This window comes from Notolepis coatsorum (assembly GCF_963971535.1).
Source record: "Notolepis coatsorum genome assembly, chromosome: 2".
NCBI classification, from domain to species: Eukaryota; Metazoa; Chordata; class Actinopteri; order Aulopiformes; family Paralepididae; genus Notolepis; species Notolepis coatsorum.
Genome location: NC_140166.1, coordinates 171,892,084 through 171,917,594, shown reverse-complemented (window position 1 = coordinate 171,917,594; position 25,511 = coordinate 171,892,084). Strand labels below are relative to the sequence as shown.

Below are 25,511 nucleotides of genomic sequence, written 5' to 3'. Positions count from 1 at the left end.
CACGCTGCAGCTTTAAGTCTAGCACCATCTTTACACGCTGCAGCTTTAAGTCTAGCAGCCTCTTTACACGCTGCAGCTTTAAGTCTAGCAGCCTCTTTACACACTGCAGCTTTAAGTCTAGCAGCCTCTTTACACGCTGCAGCTTTAAGTCTAGCAGCCTCTTTACACGCTGCAGCTTTAAGTCTAGCAGATTATTTACACACTGCAGCTTTAAGTCTAGCAGCCTCTTTACACGCTGCAGCTTTAAGTCTAGCACCATCTTTACATGCTGCAGCTTTAAGTCTAGCAGCCTCTTTACATGCTGCAGCTTTAAGTCTAGCAGCCTCTTTACAAGCTGCAGCTTTAAGTCTAGCAGATTATTTACACACTGCAGCTTTAAGTCTAGCACCATCTTTACATGCTGCAGCTTTAAGTCTAGCACCATCTTTACACGCTGCAGCTTTAAGTCTAGCACCATCTTTACACGCTGCAGCTTTAAGTCTAGCACCATCTTTACACGCTGCAGCTTTAAGTCTAGCACCATCTTTACACGCTGCAGCTTTAAGTCTAGCACCATCTTTACACGCTGCAGCTTTAAGTCTAGCAGCCTCTTTACACGCTGCAGCTTTAAGTCTAGCAGCCTCTTTACACGCTGCAGCTTTAAGTCTAGCAGCCTCTTTACACGCTGCAGCTTTAAGTCTAGCAGCCTCTTTACACGCTGCAGCTTTAAGTCTAGTAGCCTCTTTACACGCTGCAGCTTTAAGTCTAGCAGCCTCTTTACACGCTGCAGCTTTAAGTCTAGCACCATCTTTACACGCTGCAGCTTTAAGTCTAGCAGCCTCTTTACACGCTGCAGCTTTAAGTCTAGCAGCCTCTTTACAGGCTGCAGCTTTAAGTCTAGCAGCCTCTTTACACGCTGCAGCTTTAAGTCTAGCAGCCTCTTTACACGCTGCAGCTTTAAGTCTAGCAGCCTCTTTACACGCTGCAGCTTTAAGTCTAGCAGCCTCTTTACACACTGCAGCTCTAAGTCTAGCACCATCTTTACACGCTGCAGCTCTAAGTCTAGCACCATCTTTACACACTACAGCTTTAAGTCTAGCAGCCTCTTTACACGCTGCAGCTTTGCAGCAGAGATAATACACAGTGTCTAGGCAAGAGATTGTTCTACAGAAAAAAAAGAGCAGAGAATTGTGCCCCACAGGCCTTGACATCCTCCATAAATCAGCGTGACCCACCCCATCCCCAATTTGAAACAGGCAATTACAAGAAATAGGGATCGTAAATATTGTCTAAATATCTATTGCAACCCCCCTCTCTGCCCCATATTGCACCACTAAAGGGTGAGACGTTCACCCTCTAACATAAACAGGAACAGGGCAATAGCGAGAAAAACACCTGACGTACCATAAACATCGCCGTCTAGCCGAGCGTGGGCCTCGTCCGAAATGCGGTGCGTACGTGCGTGTGTTTTATCTGCTCTCTTCAGATAAGACAGAATGATCTCCTATGAGCAAGAACATTATACTCTGCCTCCCCCCGGGGCACCGTGACCCACCTGTACCATAAACACAGCTGTCTGTCTCAGCGTCTGTCCTATCTCACATCTTCTGAGGGTGCGTAGGAGGACTCTTTGCTGCCCTCCAGTTAAACCTCACTTTGTCCTTTCATACCCACGCATTATCAATTATTAATTCAACCTTTATCCAAATCTCAGAGAAGTGCAAACACCTCACCTCACCTAAAAAAAAAAGAAAAGGGGAAAAAAAGTAATTTATAAATAAATCCAAACGGCATTAGAATAAAACCAAATTCGTAATGAAGTGCTTGAAATGCGCCGACGCTCCCCCGGCCTCTAGACACTCGGGTTAATTCCAGGTACGAGGGGCGTTACATTAATATGAGCACAGAACGTTAACACTGCACTCACAGCGCCCTGTGCTTTGAAACGGCCTCACAGCTCTTCCCATTGCGTTTATGGATGGGACTCTCTCTCTCTCCCCCCCCCCCCCCCAGTGAGATCGATACTGGTCAGAATAACAACACTGGACCTGTTCCATTAAGAGCCAATGTCAGCGGAGACACAGAGAGGGGCCTGAGGAACTGCACATCAGTCACATCCATCACCCTGATAATCTGTCATAAACCATAACACCACCAGCCCCCGAGGCAGCAGCTCTCCCCTCCGTCTCACACGCAGCTCCATCCCACCTCCATTACCTCTCATTAAAAACTTTGAGGAATGAATTCAGGGAGTAAGATAAAGGTCATTATGCATTTGCCACCTGGAAGACTGACTCACTACACAGTAAAAACAAACCCAAGTGGTGCTATTTTAGAGAGAGAGAGAGAGAGAGAGAGAGAGAGAGAGAGAGAGAGAGAGAGAGAGAGAGAGAGAGAGAGAGAGAGAGAGAGAGAGAGAGAGAGGGGAGTTTGAGCTCGTACAGATCATGGTTGAAAAGACGAGCAGGGTGGTACGTTCCGACAGGACGCGGGGGAAGACGAGATGTAAGAATTCCCAAACTACACCAAGGTCAACCACCGCAGGGCTTTGAAAACGTCTCCCGATAACTGCAGGGGAGGGCGAAGAATCATGTCTTCCATGGCAAACGCTTTGAATGCCACATTACCTATTAGGACACCTTGTCACGCGGGGAAGAGTAATGAGAGTCCTATATGCACACATTAAAACCAAAGGCATTTTCATAAATCACCCACGGTTGCCATGGAGATGGTCCGCGCCGCTTCTTATATTAAGAGAGGGATACAAGTTACTAGTGCCGTCACGGAGTGCGATGAGTAACCAAATGAAACACGGGTCATATTGAGATTGTCAGCCGCTCTGAACGCTCGACAAGGGAAATTAAGGAAGAAAGACGAGTAGCGTTGCCTCCGCTGTCGGGCAAAAAACCCAACTGGGGGACTCGAACATGTGAAAATGTACATTGTGTAGCGTATCACAATATAGAGTTGAATGGACATGAGGGAAACAATGTTTTTCCCAAAATGGATATAACTCTCTCCTATAGACGGTTTCAAAGTGACAACAATAACATACAAAAAAAGGCCCATGTTTATTTCCTGTTGCAATGTTTGCTAATGCTATAACTGACAGGAAATATATTTCGGGTCCAAACTGTTTCCTTAGCAACAGAATTCCAGTGGAAGTGCATTGCTAGGGGGAATGGTTTATTTCTTTAGTAATTTCCTGTCAGTTATCGATATTATTGATATTAGCAAACATGGCAATAGGAAATTAACTTGGGTCCATTTCAAATGTTGTCAAACCTTTGGGACAGAATTCCTTCAACTGTTCCCCAAAAGGCCCAATAATTAGAAGCCAAAAGACATATGGCACACACATCATCTGCCTTCTTAATACAGGCACCTGTCACATTTACAGATACAATGAGCAGCACAGGAGAGGCTAAGAGAGTCAAGACAACCTTAAGACGTATCCTTGGCCGGTGATGGAAATTAAATGGAGCATTTCATTAAAGCATTACATCACACGCAGGAGTGGGTTGTGAGAATTAGACCATGCCTAGGGGTGGTCGTTAGACCCCCCTAGGCATGGTCTAATTCTCACAACCCACGACTGCACATGGTGTAATGGCTTTTATACAACTGGCACATTCATCCAACCTTATTGCTATACAATAAACACACATTAATTGAAGATTTATTGAAAAAACCATCTGCCAGAAAAAGTAGTTCCCAAAAAAAAAAAAGAGAAGTTGCCTCCATGTGGAAGCAGCTCGGAAGTGCATCCAACTGTTCTCAGTAAGACATCCAACAAACTAAGACATCCAACTGTCTCTCAACTAAGACATCCAACAAACTAAGACATCCAACTGTCTCTCAACTAAGACATCCAACAAACTAAGACATCCAACTGTCTTTCAACTAGGCATCCAACAAACTAAGACATCCAACTGTCTTTCAACTAGACATCCAACAAACTAACACATCCAACTTTTCTTTTCTTTTTTAACCTACTTTCTATAGAACTTCATTCTTAGATGCTTCTATAGAAAGTAGGTAAAACAACAACAAAAAAAAGTTGTATTTGCCCTATAGAAGAAAAAACATTTCTTTGCCCTATAGGCTATAGGGGGGGGGGGGGGGTTTCTTTTCCCTATAAGAGTTTTATTTAATTTTTAATTTTTTAAACCTACTTTCTATAGAAGCAGCTGGGAGGTGCGCTGTTTTAAGTGAGCGTGGATTATTGAATTGATTGATTGATTGCTAATTTTATTACTGTCCGCCTTGTTTCCAACTGGTTAAGTTTAGGCACTCTTTCGAAGTTGCTCTCTTTCGAAGTTGGTTAAGGTTAGAGTTTGGAATCAGGGCTGGTGGTCTATCGCCCTGCTCTAAAGACAAACTCTAACCTTAACACTTTCAGTGCCCAGCAGGGGGCGCACATTTAGTGCTTGAATGCCCACCATCCACTTCAATGTTAGCATTAATATCGCCTAATCTATGTTTTAAATTATGGCTATGTGTCTAATCTGCCCCGTCGCTTATCAATGACTCATTTCCAGTCAACATTGTCGAAGCGGATTGTTTTTTTATCGGTTCATTTCCGTTTTATAGCATTTTGAAAAGCCCTCGTTTTCACGAAAAAAAATAAAGATTCCATGATAATCGCCCTGTACTGTAATATTCTAGAACGTTGTCATTTTTCGGCCTATTTATGAATCGTTTTCAAATAAACGCTAGATTATCGATAGTATATGTGTACGTGTGCACGCTGGTGCCGCGCGCTGAAAATCGATTCTCTCAGTTCCTGATCGCTCTTACAGTCAAACAGCCATATCATATTATAGGGGAAAAGCTTATATCTCCGTGAAAACGGGTCTGATTATCCTAAGACTGGTAAAATAGATTACTTACCTGAGATCAGATGGTATCCAAATGGATTATTCCAATTCCTGATCGCCATTCCAAAAATCAATCCTTTTATTGATCCAACGCATATACTGTAAAACACATATTACACGCTGTGCTGAGGGTCCAGAATGAATCTGATCGGCTCCGGTTACATGCGTGAGAAGTAAAATGTGGATTCCGGAGTTTTTTTCTCTCATCCATTTTCACTGAGTCCAATCCAAAATGGTGCATTACCATCTGGGAGACATAGGGGGCGCTTTTTTCACATCTGAGCGCCTGGCGGGGCAGGTTTACCAACGGTAAACTTTGTTGATGAAATATGAATTCAGATCGCTAATAAAAAAAAATTAACGTGAATTCTCGTGATGGGCATTCAACCCGCGGGCTGATAACCCGAGATATCTCGTGATGGGCATTCAAAGTGTTAACCAACTTCGAAAGAGAGCGACTTCGAAAGAGTGCCTAAACTTAACCAGTTGGAAACAAGGCGGACAGTAATAAAATTAGCTGTTTCCAACTGGTTAAGTTTAGGCACTCTTTTAATCAATCAATCAATCAATCAATCAATTCGCACGATTTTTATTTTGTTCCACAATGACTCATGACCCATCAATTACATCATCCAACATTGTTTAAGAAACTAAGACATTCGCCGTGACAGAATCGTTTTTCATTTAGTCTTTATGACCCTATCACCATATCCTTTTGTAATGTTACTGTCCGGCTTGTACGCCATCTTGCTTTCACTTCTTAAAAACTCGCATGGCGGAGTGATAGTAATGCGGTTGTGGGCGGGTCCTGGGACCAAGAGCGTTGGGTTATGACAAATACCCACGTGTAAGTTGACTGTTTCAGCCAATCAGAATCGAGAAATTTGCATGCCGTTGTATAAATACAATTATATTGTGGCCAAAATATCTGTGCAAGGGTCTAACCTACTGTGTCCAGCTCTGTTGCCATAACAAATTTAAAACTGACAAATACGAGGTGACTTTCTTTTGCAAAGATAAGACGCTGAATTTATTCTGCAGAAGCTTATGGCAGAATTTCCTATCACCGTATATGCATGTGCTTATCAGGGACAATAAATTCTACACCGCGCATGCGTGTGAGTGTGCATGCGTGTCTAGTCTGATAATATAAAAAAAGATTTCCTCTGGGTTTTGCATTTTACAGCCTTTTGTAGTATGAAATACTAGTTCTCTAGCGAAAGGAACAGGACGTTAGCAATTGATGCAGTTGATTTGTGAGGACGAATCGCAGGGGGAAAAGCAAACCCTGATATTGCTTCAGTCGCCGGTACGGCGCCGAGGCTAAGACATCCAACTCTCTTGGCATCAGTAGACGTGAGGTGCCAGTGGGTGGGGGGTGGGGGGTGGGGAGGGGGAGTGCCACGCCACTAAGGCTTGACTGATGACTAAAGGCGGATGACTCCTGTCACTGCGTTAAATCAACCCCGCCAAGGCTGCCTGTCAGCGGCAGACAGGCATGCAGGTCCTGCCGAATGCACTCTCTCACCCCAGGCTTGTCAGGCACTGGCGCTCCGGCGCGGTTAGCTGGAGTGGCGCGCTGAAAAACTCATTTAATTGGACAAGTGGCATACTGTAAGTCTACGCAGGGACACAGAAGACAAAGCAGAGAAATCCACTGCGACTGGGGAACTGAAAGCAGGCGTGGGGGGGGGGGGGGGGGGGTCAAGCCTTAACTTACATATTGTTTTTAAAATGACATCTTGACTGTGGGTTATGCTCTATGAACATACTGGGAATCTTGTAACGTTAAATCCACTGTCCCAAGATAGATTAAGAGGACTAAGGAGATCGCTTCTACTCACTCCTCATCAACCTACATATTCTTTTTTATTAAAACATTTCTGTGGAAAGACTAAAACATGATTTCTTTCTAAGACTGGCGTGAGCATAATGATTTCCTCTGAATTTTTTTTCTTTTTCTTGGAGCAAACAATGACCCACATCACAAATGCTATCTTGAGAGGTTGAAGGTCAAATTGCCTCTGCGGTGGAAAGGATACTTCCTTCTTTGCTCGTCTCTTGCATGCTTTCCATCCCCGGGAGCGCTGCTGCCACGCGTCGAAACAGCTGGAGGGGGAGAGAGAGAGAGAGAGAGAGAGAGAGAGAGAGAGAGAGAGAGAGAGAGAGAGAGAGAGAGAGAGAGAGAGAGAGAGAGAGAGAGAGAGAGAGAGAGAGAGAGAGAGAGAGAGAGAGAGAGAGAGATAAAGAATCAGGATGCAGTGATTTCTGAACAGGGCCAGGGACAGATTACTCCTCAAACTGGGGGCACATCAGCCATCATTCTCACCTGTGGGCCCAATCAGCCCAGAGAAGACTCCCAGCATGCACTGTGGGTCCTACCCTTAAAGCAATTTTTTGTCACTGCATGACAGCTGGTCTGACAGAGCCTTTCCATCACAACACTTAGCTATCAGAGATTCAAGCAACTAGTCGCTAGAAATCCATAAAATATAAGTCCATTGTAAAATTAACTTTTTTTGGCTGGAGTGCTTTGGTTTTATTTGAATTTCTAAATAGCCCTGCACATTGTGTATCTAAAACAAATGACTAACTTAAATACTTTTTAATTCAAATCATAAATTGCCTTTATAAGATTGTATATTGTATTGTATTGTATATTGTATATTCCTCTTTTACTTACTTACTTTTTTTTTACTGTACATTTCACCGTAAAGTATATGTATTTTATTGTGACAACTAATAAACTTGAACTTGAAACTATTGTGGAATGTTAATGTTAATTCTTTGGCTTCAGATGCAACATTTGATTTGTTCTAGGGTTTAGGCTGAGATGGCGTGGCATTCTGTTCACTAGACACTATGAATGCTTGATTGTTAAGGACCATCTTGTCCTTTACATCACTCAGCTAGATGTGGCTGATGGGCCAATCAGGGCAGCCGGAGTACATTAAGCAATATCTGCAAGGAAGCAGATTGATGATCTGAAAGGGCTTGATTTTGTTGACATGCAGGGAGATAGCAAAGCTCTAGTTATCATTTTCACAACGGCAACAATAAAAAAAAAATTGGGTGATTTCACATCAACATACCTTTTGTTAAAAAAAAGAAACACAATTTCCCTATTGCCACAAATTCAAACTCGCTAACCCACAAACTAAATTAATTTGTGCAAAACCATTTACTGTTTTGGGATATACTTTGTTCTTCAGTCCTTTAAGTCCTTGAGGTCGACCTACTTTAGTAGTGGAACTGTGTGCATTATGGCTTTCCAGCTACACCACATTAATTCTGGACCTGTTCCCAGGAAAAGGCCAACGTTGACCTATATGTATTGACCTTTGACCTATCTCAAGCCCTGCCTTACGTCTGTCCGAGGAAAGCATGTTGATAGAAATCAGTGTTTACAGCCTCCTCGTTGATCATTATCACCTTCCGTGAAGTCTCTGCGTTGTGTTTATTTGTTGTTGTTGTTGAGGCAATCGTTCGGTGGAATTCTGTCCTCACACGTACTGGCTGTAGCACTGTTTAATAATAATAATTCATTTATTTTGTATAGCGCTTTTCAAAGACCCAAAGTCGTTAATGCATCCGGACAAAAAGGTACTGAAATTTAAAGTCTTAGAGTTATCAGAAAGCTAAAGTTCCAACTCTCTCTTCATTTACATTTACATTTAGCTGACGCTTTTATCCAAAGCGACTTACAAGTTCTGTACGACAAGTCATAAAGAAGGGCACAACTCTATCACTTACTTACAGGTTACAATCATCACAAAAATCGTGAATATGTTGCTCACTTCAGAAATAAATAAAAATCGAAATATTGCTTTTTTGACTGTCTTGAAATGTTCTTTCTATGTTCCCTCATTTGCTAAACTTAATACAACTTGTAAATGAGTTAATTATTGTTATTTGTCCGATAGTATGTGTCCCAATGCTCACCAAAAAAACTACAGCGCTGGGCTGGTTTTAATGCTTGGGGTGTGGTCTAGCGTGAATGGCTTGGTATTCATTCATTACAGGTACTGTACTTCAGAGGTGTTGAAACACACACTGCTCTGCTTTCATCATTGCAGAGAGAACGGAAAAAATGCATTCCGAGAAAACATTAAGTTACACTTCTGGCCTGGGGTTTCCTCGTTTTGTAACAGCGGATCGAGGGATGTCGCGCGGCGGCTAGCTGTCGGGCTAGGTCGTGCACAGGTAGGGCCTGCGCTGCCAGGCATCAATGCTAGCGTTTGTGATACTGCTCGTTGTTCCGTGAGACAACCGAGTTGTGTATTGGCGCAAGGGGCAGGATATCTGGGTAAACGTTGTCGTCATGACTCTGAGTTGGATGTTTTCCCAGCTATCCTGGAGCGCGCGGCTAATGCTAATGCTACGATGCTGGGTCACTGTTCTTTTGTTCCCCGCCGTGGGCTGTCACCTCTCTTCCCTCCTCTTAACCGGTTCATTGCTGAAGGTCAATCGGTATCTGATGTGGGGGTTTTGCTGAGGCTTATTTTCCCCTTTTATGGGTGAATGGGCTGACAACAGGGCGCAAGGCAGGTGTGCCCTGGCTTGAGAGCCAGGTAGCATCGATCCTTTGCCCTGGCATGGTTGAATGGTGTCCCACCCGGAAGCCAACGCCTGATTGCGAGTCGGCCCGGCAGGTGGCGGTATGGGCTGATGAAGTTTATACCGCCACAGGATGGAATTTAGCAGCGACCAGTGTCATTGCTCAGTTGACTGTTTTTCTGTCCACAATGGTGTCGGGTAGTGGGGCTGTAGGGCCAGCCGACGCCGAAAACATCGCACATGTTTTTGGGGTTATAGAACTTTTAACTCAGTCGCAGGCTATAACTGCAGGGAGGATCAGGATGCTATCAACTCTTAGACCGTAGCAGACTACTGAGAGTGGCCCGCTCAGCCGAACACACAATTGGAGGGGGGCTTCCCACTCTCCAGGGCATTTACAACAAGCGGTGCATGGGCAAGGCTAAGAGAATTATCAAAGACTCGAGCCACCCAAACAACTGCCTCTTTGAACTGCTGCGGTCAGGCAAGCGATACAGGAGTCTCATGGCAAGCACAGAAAGACTCAGAAGAAGCTTCTATCCCCAGGCCATCAGGATGCTCAACGAACAATAACACTATGTAACAACCATCAAATGCACGCACAGCACACACATCCACACGGACACACTCACTTTAAACATACAACTCACTGCAGCACCCACTTTAACCACTTTAGTACACCTAAGCACACTTTATATTTATCAGTAAAGAATTTGCACTACAACCCATACCTCATTACACCTTACTGTAAATTATATTGTACCTAAATTGTACCTCATCCCACTTCTGCTTTGCACTGTATAGTATATTGTATGGTAACTCAGTTACTTCTACTCTACATAGAGCATTGTATATATGTATATACTGAACATTTTTGTCTACGTACTTGACTTCTATTTTATACTTGCTATACTTATTTTATTATCTATTTTTGCCTAGCACAGTCTCTGGAGCGAAACAGAAAGAAGCATTTTGTATAAAAGTATTCTGTACTTCTGTATGACAACTAATAAAGAAACTTGAACTTGAAACTATTCACAGGCATCTCTGGTTGGAGCAGTCTTCCCTTGAGGAGGAGAAAAGGTTTCTCCTCCTTAGGGCTCCCCTTTCCGCAGAGGGACTCTTTGGTCTTTCCGCGGAAACGCGGGCGGTATTTGACCTGGGCCCCACACCGCCTCGCACCACACAGCCAGAGGTGAGAGCGCGGCCTCGTCAACGACTGTGGCGAGGCCCTCAACCAGCGGCCATGTTTCCCCCGCCTGAGGTACCCTGGACACAACGAAAACAGGTGATCGCAAGGCCGACAGCCTTGGTGGCCGAGGGATCGGCTACATTAGATGAGCACGCCCTAAAAAAACTTCGCCATCTAGCTGTGTCTAGCTCGCTCTCCGGTCACGATTGGGTGCGATTGCCTCGTTAGTAGTGTCAGGGTCCGATCTCCCGGCTCCACGAGACACCCTGCTCGCGCGGTTGGCGGGTCCAGGGTTGGCAACGCACAGCGGGTGGGACCGGGCCGCCTATCTACGGTTCCTGGCGGACCAGCGCCAAGTGGCGGCGGGTGCGCTTTGGGATTATCATCACATATGGCTACAGCAGTCTCTTGAAGGCCATTTTTCTCTGAATACGTTTTGTGATATCACCATGATTCATAGGAAGTAGCTTGAAAAGTATCCCACCAAAATGTTCAAGTGATGGCTTATTTTGAAGGTATGAATCTGTACTTTCATAATATGTATAAAAAATAAAAAATAAAATTGAAGACAATGACCCTGAACACCATGCCTAGTCACATATATCATTACTACCACTCTGCCCTGCCCCCATCACTCCCAAGTCATGGGCAGACTGTGCCATCTGAAGAATGCCGACCCTGAGCTCTGTGGCTGGCCCTTATCTATGTTATGGTTCCGATATCGCTCACAGGCCCTGCTTCTACAGAGAAATGTCTCAGTGTGTCATCAGTCTAATACTGATGTAGCCAAGAGGCTAGGGCTGTCCCCGACTAAGGATTTGGATAGTCGACTTTGATTGGCCAAAGTTGGCAGATAGTCGACTGGTAGTCGACTACCCCCCTGAATGCAAAAATGTAAAATAAAATAAAAATTATAAATATTTTTATTTAAAAAAAATGTATCATTCCATTTGGGCTATGGGGGGTGCTTAATGTCTGAAGGAGTCGACTGAAGGCTCCTTGTCCTCTGCGAAAGCATGCAATTGGTCCACTGGTAGATACATCTTGATATTTGTCTAGTCTAGTGTGTTCATTAGATGGGTGAAATCCTCTTTCAGTGCCTTCAGTGTTTTTGGTATTTGTGTATTTGGTGTCCTCAGTGCCGTCCAAGTAAGTCTGTGGGCAACACATTCAACATTCTACTATTCTCAGGACACACCAAGGAAGGTCTGCTATTCTCAGGACACACCGAGGAAGGTCTGCTGTCGCTTGTCTTTTTAGCAACATTTGTCAGCAACCAATCACACGCTGGCTTTGGGAGCAAAACCATCGGTGATGGAAGTCGTGTTGGCCAATTGCCAGTCACACTGTTGCTAGCACACAGATAGGATCATAGGACTGGTGGACATTCTCACCACTACTGCACACGTCTCAATACACTCAGGGGAATTTCATCATATCAGCCATAAATGCTGTGACACACAGGAAACATTTTCTGGATATATATAGACGGGTAATGTTGGCAACATATTTTGTCATTATGATTTTCTTCCTTACAGCCCACCACTGTCTTATCCACATTTAATTTGTTTACGTTGCTAATCCCCAGCCCTGTTAAAAGGTAGAATCACCAACATCCCATTATCTTAAGAACATGCCCGTGTATCATCACCTTTACTGGCAGAAGAGGAATGACCTATTATAGGCAGTAAATTGCCTGCCTCCTGGTTCTTGTTAGTGCAGTATTACCCAGGAGGGCCATGAGAAGGGGCCAGCTCCCACAGCCCCAGAGAGGGTGACAGATCACCTGACACTGGCAAAGGTTACAACAATGAAAATGACCACGGCGCAGTGGGCAAGGCGCTCGCAACGAATGGCTCGAACAGGATGCCTCCTGTTCGAGCCCCGCTCTCCACATTGCTTTCAGTTTAGCTGGTCGTCCACAGTAATACACATTGGCCGTATTACGGGGAGGGAAACTGAAGGGTGGGGATCGGGCGTTGTGGACAGCGACTCCTACAGGTCGGTTGGTGCGCCTGCGCAGTAGAATCAAGAAGCGACGGGGGCGGGGCTCCTCCAAAGCCCAGACCCTCGACGCTGAAAGATCGAGCCGTGCAGGTGAAAAGATGCGACGGCTGTTACCTCGAGTATCGGAGGGGACTCGTGCTATGTATGACTTAGTCCACATTGCAGCCGGCTTGTGGGAGGCAAGAAACAACATTCAAAGACAGGGGAGGGTTGAATTGGACGATATGAAAATTGGGATGGGAGAAAAATAGAAAATGGGAGAAAAAGTGGATAAAAAAAAAAAACAATGAAAATGATACCTCCAAGATTAGAGGAAAGTTGGAAGAAAGAACCAATGGGAATAAAGCTGTTAAATGATTGGAGGAGGGAAATGGAACCTTATTTTGGTGGATATAATTTATTCTAGTGGATATAACAAGATAACAATATGGGTGCAGACCCGGCGCCATGGGCGGGCATTAGGGGGCCGGGCCCGCCCACTGAGTCAGCTGTGCCCACCCTGGTAATTTTTTATTAATTTTTTTTGTCAATCAAAGTCGACTATCCAAATCCTTAGTCGGGGACAGCCCTAGTGGGCACTGATGTCAACAACAACACTACTGAAGCTAGCACGGCACTCTGTGAGAATTGGTTTTCTACCCTCAAGAACGTCTTTACAGAATATCGCCTTAGTATGCTTCATCGACGCAAGGCCAATTTAATTCAGTTGGCATTTGAGAAGGACTTAACAAAAAAGTTCAGGAATGAGTGGAGGGGCAGTGTTTTAAGAAGATTTCACTCTGTCCCCAAACGCTGCTTGCCGCTCTACTAATGATGGTGAGTAGCCTGTGGAGGAATTTTGTTTGCTTTTTTATGCACCTTATTTTTGTCAGTTCAGTTCAGTTTGTCAGTGAACTCAGAAGTGTTGAATAAATGGAGACTTTTCAAAGATATAGAATAGAATATAAATGTATTATCCTGAGGGAAATTTGACACTGCAAATCACTCAACATTAAACATTTAGACAGAACAAGTCACGAATAAGAATAACAAAACAAATGGCCTAAGAATAGAATAAAATGAAATAGAATAAAAGATACAGTAAATAAATACAGTAAAAATATACTGAAGTCTATACAGTAGGTGTAATATTGCACAGTGCTGTTTAAAAAGTAAGAGTCCAGGGCGGTCAGGTGGCATAGCGGAGATTGCGCTCGTCACCAATGCAGGAGACGCTGGGTTCGAGCCCAGCTCTCTGCGTTGCCACCAGCTTGGCTGGTCGTTCATACTAATTGGCACAACGACTAATTGGGACGGGGAGAAAATCAGAGAAATCAGAACAAATTAAAATAAAATAAAAAAGTAAGGGTCCAGGAAGATGGTAACTGTCACTCTGTGCTCAGTGATGCAGTGAGGCACAGTGCTGCATTGTATAGTCTGACCACCAGTCCTGACCATCTTATCCAGCCTGTTTGTGTCCCCTGCTCTCAGTCCGCTGCCCCAGCAGGTCTGTTATATATATCCGTTCAGTCTGTTTTTGTATAAGTGAATGTTCTTAAGATAGAGAGAAATTAGATTTTTCAATTGCCTCTCTGCTGTTTAGTTCAGCACCGTGGGCAGCGCCAAGCAAGCCACAGCGCCGTTGTCCCAGCTGAAACGTATAAAAGGGAACCTGTGTTGAAAAACCATTGTGCCCCCCGAGAAAATGTTATGCCCCCCCACTAATTTGTTTCTGCAGCCTGGTCTGTATGGGTGACAGGTGTGTTGGTGGAGTAATATGTACTTTGAGGAGTCAGGAGCACCTGCACATTGTCTTCACTTGTTTAAGGCGAGACAGTACCCCCTAATAGGCAAGAATAATAGTTGAATAGATATCACTATAAAACCTTCCCAGTTTGTTATGTACATATAAACTAAGAAAAAATATATTGCAAGTTTTCTGAATTGTATGGTTATATATGCAAATTAGGCACTTTCTCATAAAATACGCCTAGTTTTGGTATAAAATGTACCATAAATCCGGCTATGAATGATATATCAACAAACCCTTCTGTAATTAGAAGCAGGATATGGATGGGAAGGAATGTGGAACGTTTGGTGTGTGTAGGTACTAGGGAAATGGAGTTCCATGTCTTTGTGTGTAAGTAAAATGCATAAAACTAGTTTTTGAGAAAACGCCCTCAAAGTTCTGTATTGTAATTGTGATCTAAGTAAAATAATAATAATTTTCTTGTTTTTTTATCAACTTTTTCTCCCATTTTTCTATTTTTCTCCCATCCCAATTTCGTATTGTCCAATTCTACCCTCCCCTGTCTCGAACGCTGTTAGGCCATGCCTCCCACTGGCCGGCTGCAATGTGGACGAAGCCTTGCATCACGTGTCCCCTCCGGTACACGAGGAGGCAGCCGTCGCATCTTTTCACCTGCACAGCGCGATCTCTCAGCGGCGAGGGTCTGCGTGGGAGGGACACGCCGCCCCCGTTGCTTCCTGATTCTGCTGCGCAGGAGTCGCTGTCCACAACGTCCGATCCCCACCCACCAGCTTCCCACCCCTAACACTGCCAATTGTGTTAGTATGAACGACCAGCCAAGCTGGTAGCAATGCCGAGAGCTTGGCTAATTGTCTGTTTTCGATATTTTATTGCCACTAGTTTGAAGTAAGACATGTTAACGAAGCAAAATATAACAAAATCTCAATATCGTTGAAAAAAAGCTAAAAGGGGATTTCGGTACTGTCTCGCCTTAACCCTTTCCCTGCCAAAAACGTTGTACAACGGGTTTCAAGTTCATGCGAATTCTGCCAATAACGGCGTACGACGTGATTCTGATCATAATTTCATATTTTCGCCATGGTATTCATATTTCACTCACGGAGCCTTGTCAGATGCTGCGGGACTCAGCACAACTCTGCAACGCTTCAATACTGCCACCTGGTGGCTGATCGGCGAGTTGCCAAACCGGAAATGCCCGTTGCAGCTCGGTCCGTCCCCTAATTCCGTCCGGCCACTCGTTTATCGTCGCGGGACTCAATACACACACCGTGGATATGGATCTTTGCCATAACTCAATAATCTACATGATTTGGGCGTGTATTAGTAATATAAAAACCGGAAATGGATCGCCTAGATCCCCACCACATAACTGGGATCTGTTTGCTCCACTCTCATCGCCCAACGGTACGAGGAGACTGACGTGAGTTTCAGCGTTTTTGTTTATCATTTTCGATACAAACTGCTCTGATCAATATATCATCCATACTACATGAAGCATCTAACGACTATCACGGAATTATAAACGACCCCCCCCCCCCCTCCGTTCACCCGCGCATGATCAGTCATAACCCTTAGGACCATGTACAGTTGACATTTTTAATATAGCGTTGATCGGTATCAAACTGCATTTGATGATCTAATATATGCATTTGTGCCTATATCTCACGTTCTGGGAAATACTGCAGAAAACGATAAAAACATATTTATACTCTAGACGGTATTTTCGTATAAATGTGTGAATGAAAAAGTAAAACGTTCCTACATCCTGAACGATAGGTAATCGATGTTGAATGGGCCATAGTAATGTCAATTTAGCAATACAATTTAAAAAGTTATAGCCCTGCAAAGAAGGTGAACGTCTCCATAGACTTACAGTACTGGCAGAGATCAAACAGCGATGGATATAAGTGTGGCAGAGAATGGGTTAATAAAGTCTTTAATTAATTATACACGTTTTGGTCTCATTCAGGCCTTCCTCGGGCATGTGCTGACAAATGAAGCAAACATTGCTGAATCCAAAAGGCACTGCCAACAGTAACAAATCAACATACACACTCCATTAGTGGCAATAAGCTACACCTTGAAGCTACAACTTCTTATAGGCCAATAGGTCACAAGAAGTTATTCAACATCAATTAGAAACAGGTCTGTGTAATACATTCCCATACATAAGTTACATTCCTCAGCTTCATAACCAAAACATTTAACCGCAATCTTGTGAATATCAATTTAGTAAAAAAAGAAACAAATATTAAATAGGATATATTACATTAAAGTTAAAACGCTCTACTCTGACATATGAAGTAGTAGACAGTATAAGGAGTAGGCTAGAAGGATTAGCAACCAAAGAGCATCTTGAAAACAACAAAGTCACATTCATCAGCTTAATAGCAATCAAAGTCAATCATAGCAATAGGCCTGGGGCTCATCATTATCCATCGACATCAGGCTTAAATTTCAATTTAGCAAAAAAGGAAAAGTAGGTAGGATATATAATATTAAAGTTAATATCATATTCATATTTTATTATTATATTGTTTTCTTTCTTGCAAAATGTATATTCACAAGATTGCGGTTTAAATGTTTTGGTTATGAATCTGAGGAATGTAACTTTAATGTATTATGCAAACCTGTTTCTATTGATGTTGAATAACGTCTTGTGAACTATTGGCTTATTAGAAGAATTCCCTGTGAGCTACAAGGTGGAGCCTATTGCCACTAATCAAGTGTGTCAATATTATGTCAATATTATATTTACAGATATAAATATAATGTATACAGGTAAATTAACAGGGATATATGCTGATATATCCAAACACTTGTAGATAAGTATATATACGATATATACAGTATGTTAGCATATGCCTTTGTGTAAAAACATTTTAAAGACTTTATTGAGCAAGTGAAGACAGTGTGCGGGTGCTCCTGACTCATCAAGTGTTTCTTTTAATAAATATTAAAGACTAAGGCCACTCTGATGGTGAGTCATCCTCCACTATGGGTGGTTCTCCTACTGGACATGATGGAAGAGTCATACAGTAAGAACCTCGTCTCTATTCCTCAGGCTTGTTCCTCATAATGACATCAAACTGTGCAGACAGGATCCGGATCCTGTTGACTTAAATTTGACATCATGTGTGTATAAGTAAGACATCAAGATGAAGCGGAAAGATACACCTTTCATTCCCGCTCTGACAGCTTCAAGTAAAGAGGTTGAGACAATATAGTAGCTATGAAGGTTACAGACATATCTTTTAACACAACCAATTTCCTGTCTAGGATAAAAGTGATGGTGGAAAACATTTTCTGAGAAATATTTCCTTCAATCAACCTTCATCCTTCATCTTCCTGTACCACGATGACAGCCCCACCCACATACCCTATACTCTGAACCCCATTGCCTATACCCCTCACATTTTACCCATTCACTGCACACATCCACACACCGACGGCAGAGGCAACCCTGCAAGGTGCCAACCTGCTCATCAGGAGCAATTAGGGATTAAGTGTATTGCTCAAGGACACTTCGACATGCTGCCCGGGAGGAGTGGGAATCAAACCGAGAACCTCTGGATTACCAGACGACTGCTCTACCTCCCAAGCCACTGTCGCCCCCTACTGCTCTGTTACCCATACTGTACGAACTCTGAACTCTGTTGGCTATACTTAATTTATACCTGCCTACTGCCTTCACTGTCTACAACTGCCCTACACTGTAATCATAACTACCTCAAACTATAGTCTACCCATTTAACTCTGTTTGATAGCATGTACAATAATGCTGTATACACCATATTTATATATTTATATTTACCATATATATATTTATCCACCTCAGTCTGAATATACCTGCATATAATCCTTTTTACATACCTGTATATACTATATCTATATCTGCAGGGCCGCCTCAAGGGGTGTGCGAGCATTGCGGTCGCACAGGGCCTCGCGGGGAGCTAAAGGCAGGGACAGCTAACTAGCGTTAGCTACGTTATCGAGTGCTAACGTGTGGCAGATAAACTAGGAACAGACTCCCAAGTTCATCCCAATGGGGGGGACAATATGGACTGGTGAACTTTATCATCTCCACGGACGTTTGGTGAGTTTTTAATGCAATCTATTCTGTTCCCGCCGTGGATCTCTCTCTCTCTCTCTCTCTCTCTCTCTCTCTCTCTCTCTCTCTCTCTCTCTCTCTCTCTCTCTCTCTCTCTCTCTCTCACTCTGTCTCTCTCTCTTTCTCTCTCTCGCTCTCTCTCTCTCTCTGTCTCTCTCTCGCGCTCTCTCTCTTGCTCTCTCTCTCTCTCTCTCTCTCTCACTCTCTCTCTCTCTCTTGCTCTCTCTCTCTCGCTCTCTCTCTCTCTCGCGCTCTCTCTCACTCGGTGTGTTGCATCATGCAAGGGTCTGCTCACACTGTGCTTGTGCAGTTTGTGACGTGTGTACTAAGCTTATAGAGTTCGATTCAAATAAGGCAAAACTGCAAATCTGCATGTCGTGCTTGAAAAATGTACCTGTTTATCAGATTCCAGGGGTGTTTTATGCATTTTCCCTGTTACTGCCAGGTGTACGACTGTACAGGTGCATTGCCACTAAGCCTCGGGCAGCGCTATTATTTAAGAATACGTTGACTGTATCATATGCCCAGCCTCGGGCAGCGCTAATATTTAAGAATATGTTGACTGTATGCCCAGCCTCGGGCAGCGCTATTATTTAAGAATACGTTGACTGTATCATATGCCCAGCCTCGGGCAGCGCTATTATTTAAGAATATGTTGACTGTATGCCCAGCCTCGGGCAGTGCTATAATTTAAGAATACGTTGACTGTATGCAAATTAAAAAAATATATAAAAAAAATAAAAATTATATATTATATATATATATATATTTTTTTTACCTTTAGGGTCACAGGGCCTTGCATTTCTCCCAGACGGCACTGTATATCTGTATATATCCCTTACCTACTCTTAGTAGTTATACCGCTGGCCAGTATGACTTACTACCATAGTGTTTTTATACCTGTATCACTGTACATAATAGTATACATAGTATAACACGGTACATACATATGATTAGCATTATTACTCAGTAGTACTAATTTATATATACTCCAGTTTAATCACCTGTACATTGTATATTGTTGTTATTGCACTTTTTTTTTTTTTTTTTTTTTTTACTTTGGCCATTTCCCTGGCTCTTTTATACGTTTATCGCATTTATACTTGGTCAAGTTCGACCGACAGAAGCAGGCTGAAAGGGTTCAGATGGGGGGGAATACACTCTGGGAAAGGCACGGCTGCAGTCCGGGATTCGAACTCGCTCAGCCCCAGATCCGTGACGAGCACAGTTGTCCACGGCGCTGAAATAGCACTCGCGGTACGTGGTGAGCTACTGGAGCTCCCCTGTTATTGCACTTTACTGTTACATTTGCCTTTAATTTAGTTCTGTAGTACTGTACTTGTGCTGTATAATGACAATACAATCGAATCTATAAACAGTGGATATCTGTTTACTACTCATTAATCCTAAAATGTCTAAAACCACCAAATCAGTCCCCTGGTTCCACACAAGGTCTCAATGTGTGTGTGTGTGTGTGTGTGTGGGGGGGGGGGGGGGGAATGACGCGGCACAAGCAGTGTGAACACTGGCGCCTTTAAAGCCATGACTGTGGCTTTCTGTGTTTTATCAGTTGCACACGACCGTGTCCCCATCCTTCCATTCCATCTTCCTAGTGTTGTTTCAGCCCTTCACCTTTAGTAGCCTAAGGTGAAGAATGGGTCCTGTGTTTGCATCAGCCCTGGGCGGGAGGAGGACAGGGCCTGCCAGCAGCCCCATTCATAGACACAGACACAATATAGCTCTGCTGGCACGGCTGTTACTCAGTTCTGCCTGCCTTCATCTCAGAAGCTATTATTAACAGGCAGCCAAAGATCTGTTTAGAGGAAGAATACCTTCGTTAGTCCAGGCCACACTTCCCCAAACAATCCACCTCAAAATGGATTTAAATAGTTTTTACGTCTCAGTCCTGTTAATGTGGGAAAATAAGATTGACTAGTAAAAACCTGTATTTGGACACTAGTCCATTAAATAGTCTCATTAAAAGTTACCACAAAATCACATTAAGAATATGTTTCACCTCTGTTATTCCGTTTCGTAATGAAACACTTTTCGGGCAAGACATATGCTGGGACGGACTTGATTGCATCTTACTTTTTTTACTTTGCTCCCATCCCCCAATTTTGTTGTTGCTAATTGCCAATTCCCTTCCTGGTCGTTGCACTACCCTACTGTCGGTCTGGGGAGGGTGTAGACTACCACAGAACTCCTCCGATACACATGGAGTCGCCAGCTACTTCTTTTCACCTGACAGCTAGGAGTTTTACTGGGAGACTGTAACGCATGCAGACGAGGTTCACGCTATCTCCCCCAGATCCCTCCCTGCTGAACAGGTGCCCAGACCGACCAGTAGGAGGCACTGTTGCAGCGACCAGGACTTATACCCCACCTGCGAAGCCTGCCAATTGTGTTTGTAGAAATTACTGACCAAGCCGGAGGTACCGCTGCGGTACCGGGTCTCTGCGGTGGTAGGACAGCCAAATCGCAGAAACTTGCGATGCCGTGAATGTCGTTTCCCTGGATCTTTAACCAAAGACGACGGCAAAACGAAGAGTAACAGAGATGTCAGTCTTTACTTCATCATCGTTGAGGAAGAAAATTTTATTTTATCTGAATCTTAAATCCTATTGAATCAAAAAGGAGTCAGTGACCAAACTTTATGAATTTCCAGGAATAGAGAAGAATGGCATTTTGGACATAAAAGTAATGGGCTTAAGAAAGATCTGGGCTGGGCAAGACTATACCATGATCATAGTCTATGGACGTCCAGGGCTACAGTGTATGGCAGTGCTGAGCTACGGTGGACAATATTATATTATATTGTATTTAGATAATATAAGATATTCCTTTATTGATCCCCTTGGGGAAATTCAGGCATCATAGCAGTATGGGGGAGGGGAGGGGAGGTACAGGTAGTAAAAACAAGCAGTGTAGACAATATAACAAATCAATATAATTAACTAACTAACTCACTGAAATAATACAGTATTCACATAAGGTGCAGTATGCATACGGTAGTGTTATTGTCCTTTTTAGGTTCCTAGTAGTTGTAGTTGGATGTCTGGCAGCAGTCCCTGCCCACTGTTGTGGAGCCTGATGGCCGCTGGTATGAAGGACTGGCCGAGGTGGTTAGTTGAGTGGTTATATTATTATATTATGGTTCATGAATGTGCACTAAGGAAGAGAGCTCAGGCAACCCACTCTGAGAACGGTCTCTCTCAAGCCAACTTCCTACTCAATGGTGTGTCCCGGTAATAGCTCGTTTAACAGCTCACAACACCACCTTCGCACGGAGACAGCCTACACACTGTGACCGTGAATCATCTCCAAAATGTGTATTAATCATGATGTTGAGTCGAGGTAAAGTCTTCGGCGTGGGACTCGATGTTAAAACCACACAAGCCCTCTGCCAGCCAAAGCACTGGTACCCACTCACCTGTTTGACGTTGTAACCCGTCTTGGCGCTGGTCTCGATGAACATGACGCTCAGCTCTTTGGCCCTCTGTTCTCCCTCCTCGATTGTGATCTGCCTGAGATGGAGAAACGAGTGGATCGTTACTTTGAGAAACCCAGAAAGTCTGCGAGTGGCGAGTTGTGTGGCGTTGCGAAAGCTTCTGAGCTCAACATAATACACCAGACCAGCACACCTGCATACTTTGGCTCAAGGGAAGAACAAAGGCCATTTCACTGTAGAATTAATGAGAGTGGATATGGACCACTAGCCTAGCTTAAAAACCACTGTGAGAGGTGTTTTTGGCCAACGGCTAGGCTAGTGGTCCGTGTCTGCTACCATTAATTTGTGCTAAACTAGGCTAGCTTGCAGCCGGATAGCTTTCTACTGAACGCACAGTGAGGAAACTGCATATCTTCTTGTCTGACTCTAAGACGGTAAGCACCCATAATGTTGGCATGTTCCTGTAAGGCCAAGAGCTTGCGTGAACCACAGACAAAGCCAGGGGTGATCCTTTAATAACCCATTACAATAACCCAGCAGAAGAATGACGATGCACTTGAGAAGTGTATGTCGCAGTGAAAGCTAGTATGCTGCATAACAGTCACCACGACAACACGATTTGCCGAAAATATCCCTTGGATTTTACAACGGAATTGATACGAATTCTCCAAAATGCTTTTAGATGTCTGCCGTCCTCTTTATGCTAATGTGAGAGTATAATACTAAGTCCTCATCACACCAATGAGAGGTAACATAATAAACATTATATGACATTGTCGTACGCACACACATTTGACGTTGATTCAGTCATTTCATAATTTGACAAACAGGTGGGTTGTTACATTACAGGCTACAAATGTTATTCCAGGCCGGAAAGGATACCAGACTTAATTAGTTAGACAAGTGAAACTGATTTCATTATGGTCTGGGAAATTAATAACAGCCAATTTGCGTTTGACATTTTAATTAATCCGCCCATCCGTGGTGGGCTTGTTGTGAAGGCGGATGGTGTGTTAGGTGTTCCAGCTGAGGGGAGAGTGAGTGAAGTCCTGCTGACTTCACAGCCCATGAAGCCCGGGCCAAGTCTGTTAATACAACTGGGCTTAAATCACCCACAGCCGCTGCTCTTCTGGGAAAAACCATGATGTAACCAGTCTGGCTTCCTTTGTTCCTCTCAGCACAAAGAGGAATCCGAACAGTCAGCTACCCAGACTTTACTATTTCCTTACGTTTATTCTCATTTCCCTAAGTGGCCTAGCGGCCCTATAGTCGGAAAACGGAACGCATCCTTATTGTCGAGGCAATGTCATCAATCTCCCCCTTCCCCCCCTTAAGTGGCATCATGAAGGCATAACGAGACGGTGGAACGCTGGCTTTGCGAGGTAGGAGAAGACATGTGGGGGTGAAGCTTCTGCAGCGAGAACAAAAAGCACTGCATTGGAGCAGTATTTACATAATAATAGCACCTGACGAGAGGCTTGCTCCTGTGCTCTGGCTATTTCTAGAATGAGTGCCCCCAGAGTTCTAACTTTAAGAACACGGTGGTTTATTCATGCAAGCCAATTGCATAATGGATGCTCAATGTGGGGCTTCCTAGGGAGGTGACGTCCACGCAGGCTAGCAGAGCATTCTAGGCCTCGATTAGAAGAGTTCTGTGCTGACTCTGCCTATCCCCTCCTATCAGCTACTCAGTCAGACCGCTAATAGCCTCTAATGGACCTCTCTAATCTCAAACCTCTTTTCTCGAACCCTCCAATCACAATGGAAGCAACAGTTGCGATTGGAGGATCATGAATTAGAAAGTGTGGTTTAAGATAGATGTGGTTTACTACAATGTCAAGAAACATAGACTACCACCGTGTAAAACGATTTTTTTTTATAATAATCTCCCAAACATGGAATTGTTTCTTTAATAGATTATGACTGCCAAAGTATGATGTCATTTGAAATCTAATTTCATCCTCCCAGGTCCACTGGCCTGCAGTCATCCCCATGTTGCCCCCGACCGATGCATGTGTATCTGTTTAAAAAAAACTAAAAAACACCCCAAAGGAGGGATGAAGGATATGAGCAGGATGAATTCTGAGAACAGTGCATCTCTTCTGTTTCACTCGAGGATCGAGTACAAGCATCCCGCTGCGCTGTCAACAAGCCAAATAAGAAACAAACAAATGTCGGGAGAATGATTAAACTGCTTCTGGTTCCACCCTGAGACACGACAAAATAGATTCCACTCTGTTTGTCACACAGAGGCTGAAAAACACACAACACAGCTGTGTGTTGAGCTGCGGGCATCTGGACAGTGTGCTATATACAGCGTTTCACTCACTTTCAGAGAGTTTGATGTCTTCTTTGTTTGGCAATTATTTAAAGAGCCACAGTCTCTCGTAGACTGTGTCAGTGATGTCATTCACCTTGGACCATGTGCCGAATACCAGAGAGAGAGTGAGAGAGAGAGAGAGAGAGAGAGAGAGAGAGAGAGAGAGAGAGAGAGAGAGAGAGAGAGAGAGAGAGAGAGAGAGAGAGAGAGAGAGAGAGAGAGAGAGAGAGAGAGAGAGAGAGAGAGAGAGAGAGAGAGGGATTTGGGCTCAGCCCCTCCCGTTCCTCACTTTTGGAAAACAAAACTCTTAACTCTACCTAGACTCTGCTATGAGCAGTTCCTTCCAAGATATTCTAAAAGTATTGAACCGTTTTTTAACGGCTGGGTATCGCAATACCTTTCTAGTATCGGTGTATCGTGCAACCCTAGGTTGCATGCAGGTAAGAGTACATGGATCCTCCCACTCGCTTATTACTCCCAATGGAAATAATCACAGTGACACTCCTCTGCCAATGTGACATGGTGGGGTGGGGGTGTTGCGGGAGTGGGGGTGTTGCGGGAGTGGGGGTGTTGCGGGGGTGGGGGTGTTGCGGGAGTGGGGGTGTTGCGGGAGTGGGGGTGTTGCGGGGGTGGGGGTGTTGCGGGAGTGGGGGTGTTGCGGGGGTGGGGGTGTTGCGGGAGTGGGGGTGTTGCGGGAGTGGGGGTGTTGCAGGGGTGGGGGTGTTGCGGGAGTGGGGGTGTTGCGGGAGTGGGGGTGTTGCGGGAGTGGGGGTATTGCGGGGGTGGGGGTGTTGCGGGAGTGGGGGTGTTGTGGGGGTGGGGGTGTTGCGGGGGTGGGGGTGTTGCGTGAGTGGGGGTGTTGCGGGGGTGGGGGTGTTGCGTGAGTGGGGGTGTTGCGGGGGTGGGAGTGTTGCAGGGGTGGGGGTGTTGCGGGAGTGGGGGTGTTGCAGGAGTGGGGGTGTTGCGGGAGTGGGGGTGTTGCGGGAGTGGGGGTATTGCGGGGGTGGGGGTGTTGCGGGAGTGGGGGTGTTGTGGGGGTGGGGGTGTTGCGGGGGTGGGGGTGTTGCGTGAGTGGGGGTGTTGCGGGGGTGGGAGTGTTGCAGGGGTGGGGGTGTTGCGGGAGTGGGGGTGTTGCGGGAGTGAGGGTGTTGCGGGGGGCAATGACGAAGCATAACAGCATAAAGGAAGGTGTTGAAAGTGGTTAAACTCTTATCCATCGGGCAAGAATGGGGCTAGTTTAGCATTTAAAAAGCCTGACGATTGC

The 25,511-nt window shown here is 44.5% G+C and overlaps 1 protein-coding gene across 1 annotated transcript in view; it reads right to left on the bottom strand.

The window, feature by feature from the left end:
• rab6ba (RAB6B, member RAS oncogene family a) overlaps positions 1 to 25,511 on the bottom strand; it is a gene marked incomplete at both ends in the record, with an annotated part of 276,963 nt that overhangs the window by 5,158 nt on the left and 246,294 nt on the right. The window contains 2 exon segments of the mRNA XM_084307347.1: positions 6,902 to 6,968; positions 21,910 to 22,003. Coding sequence (XP_084163473.1) covers positions 6,902 to 6,968; positions 21,910 to 22,003 — 161 coding nt within the window.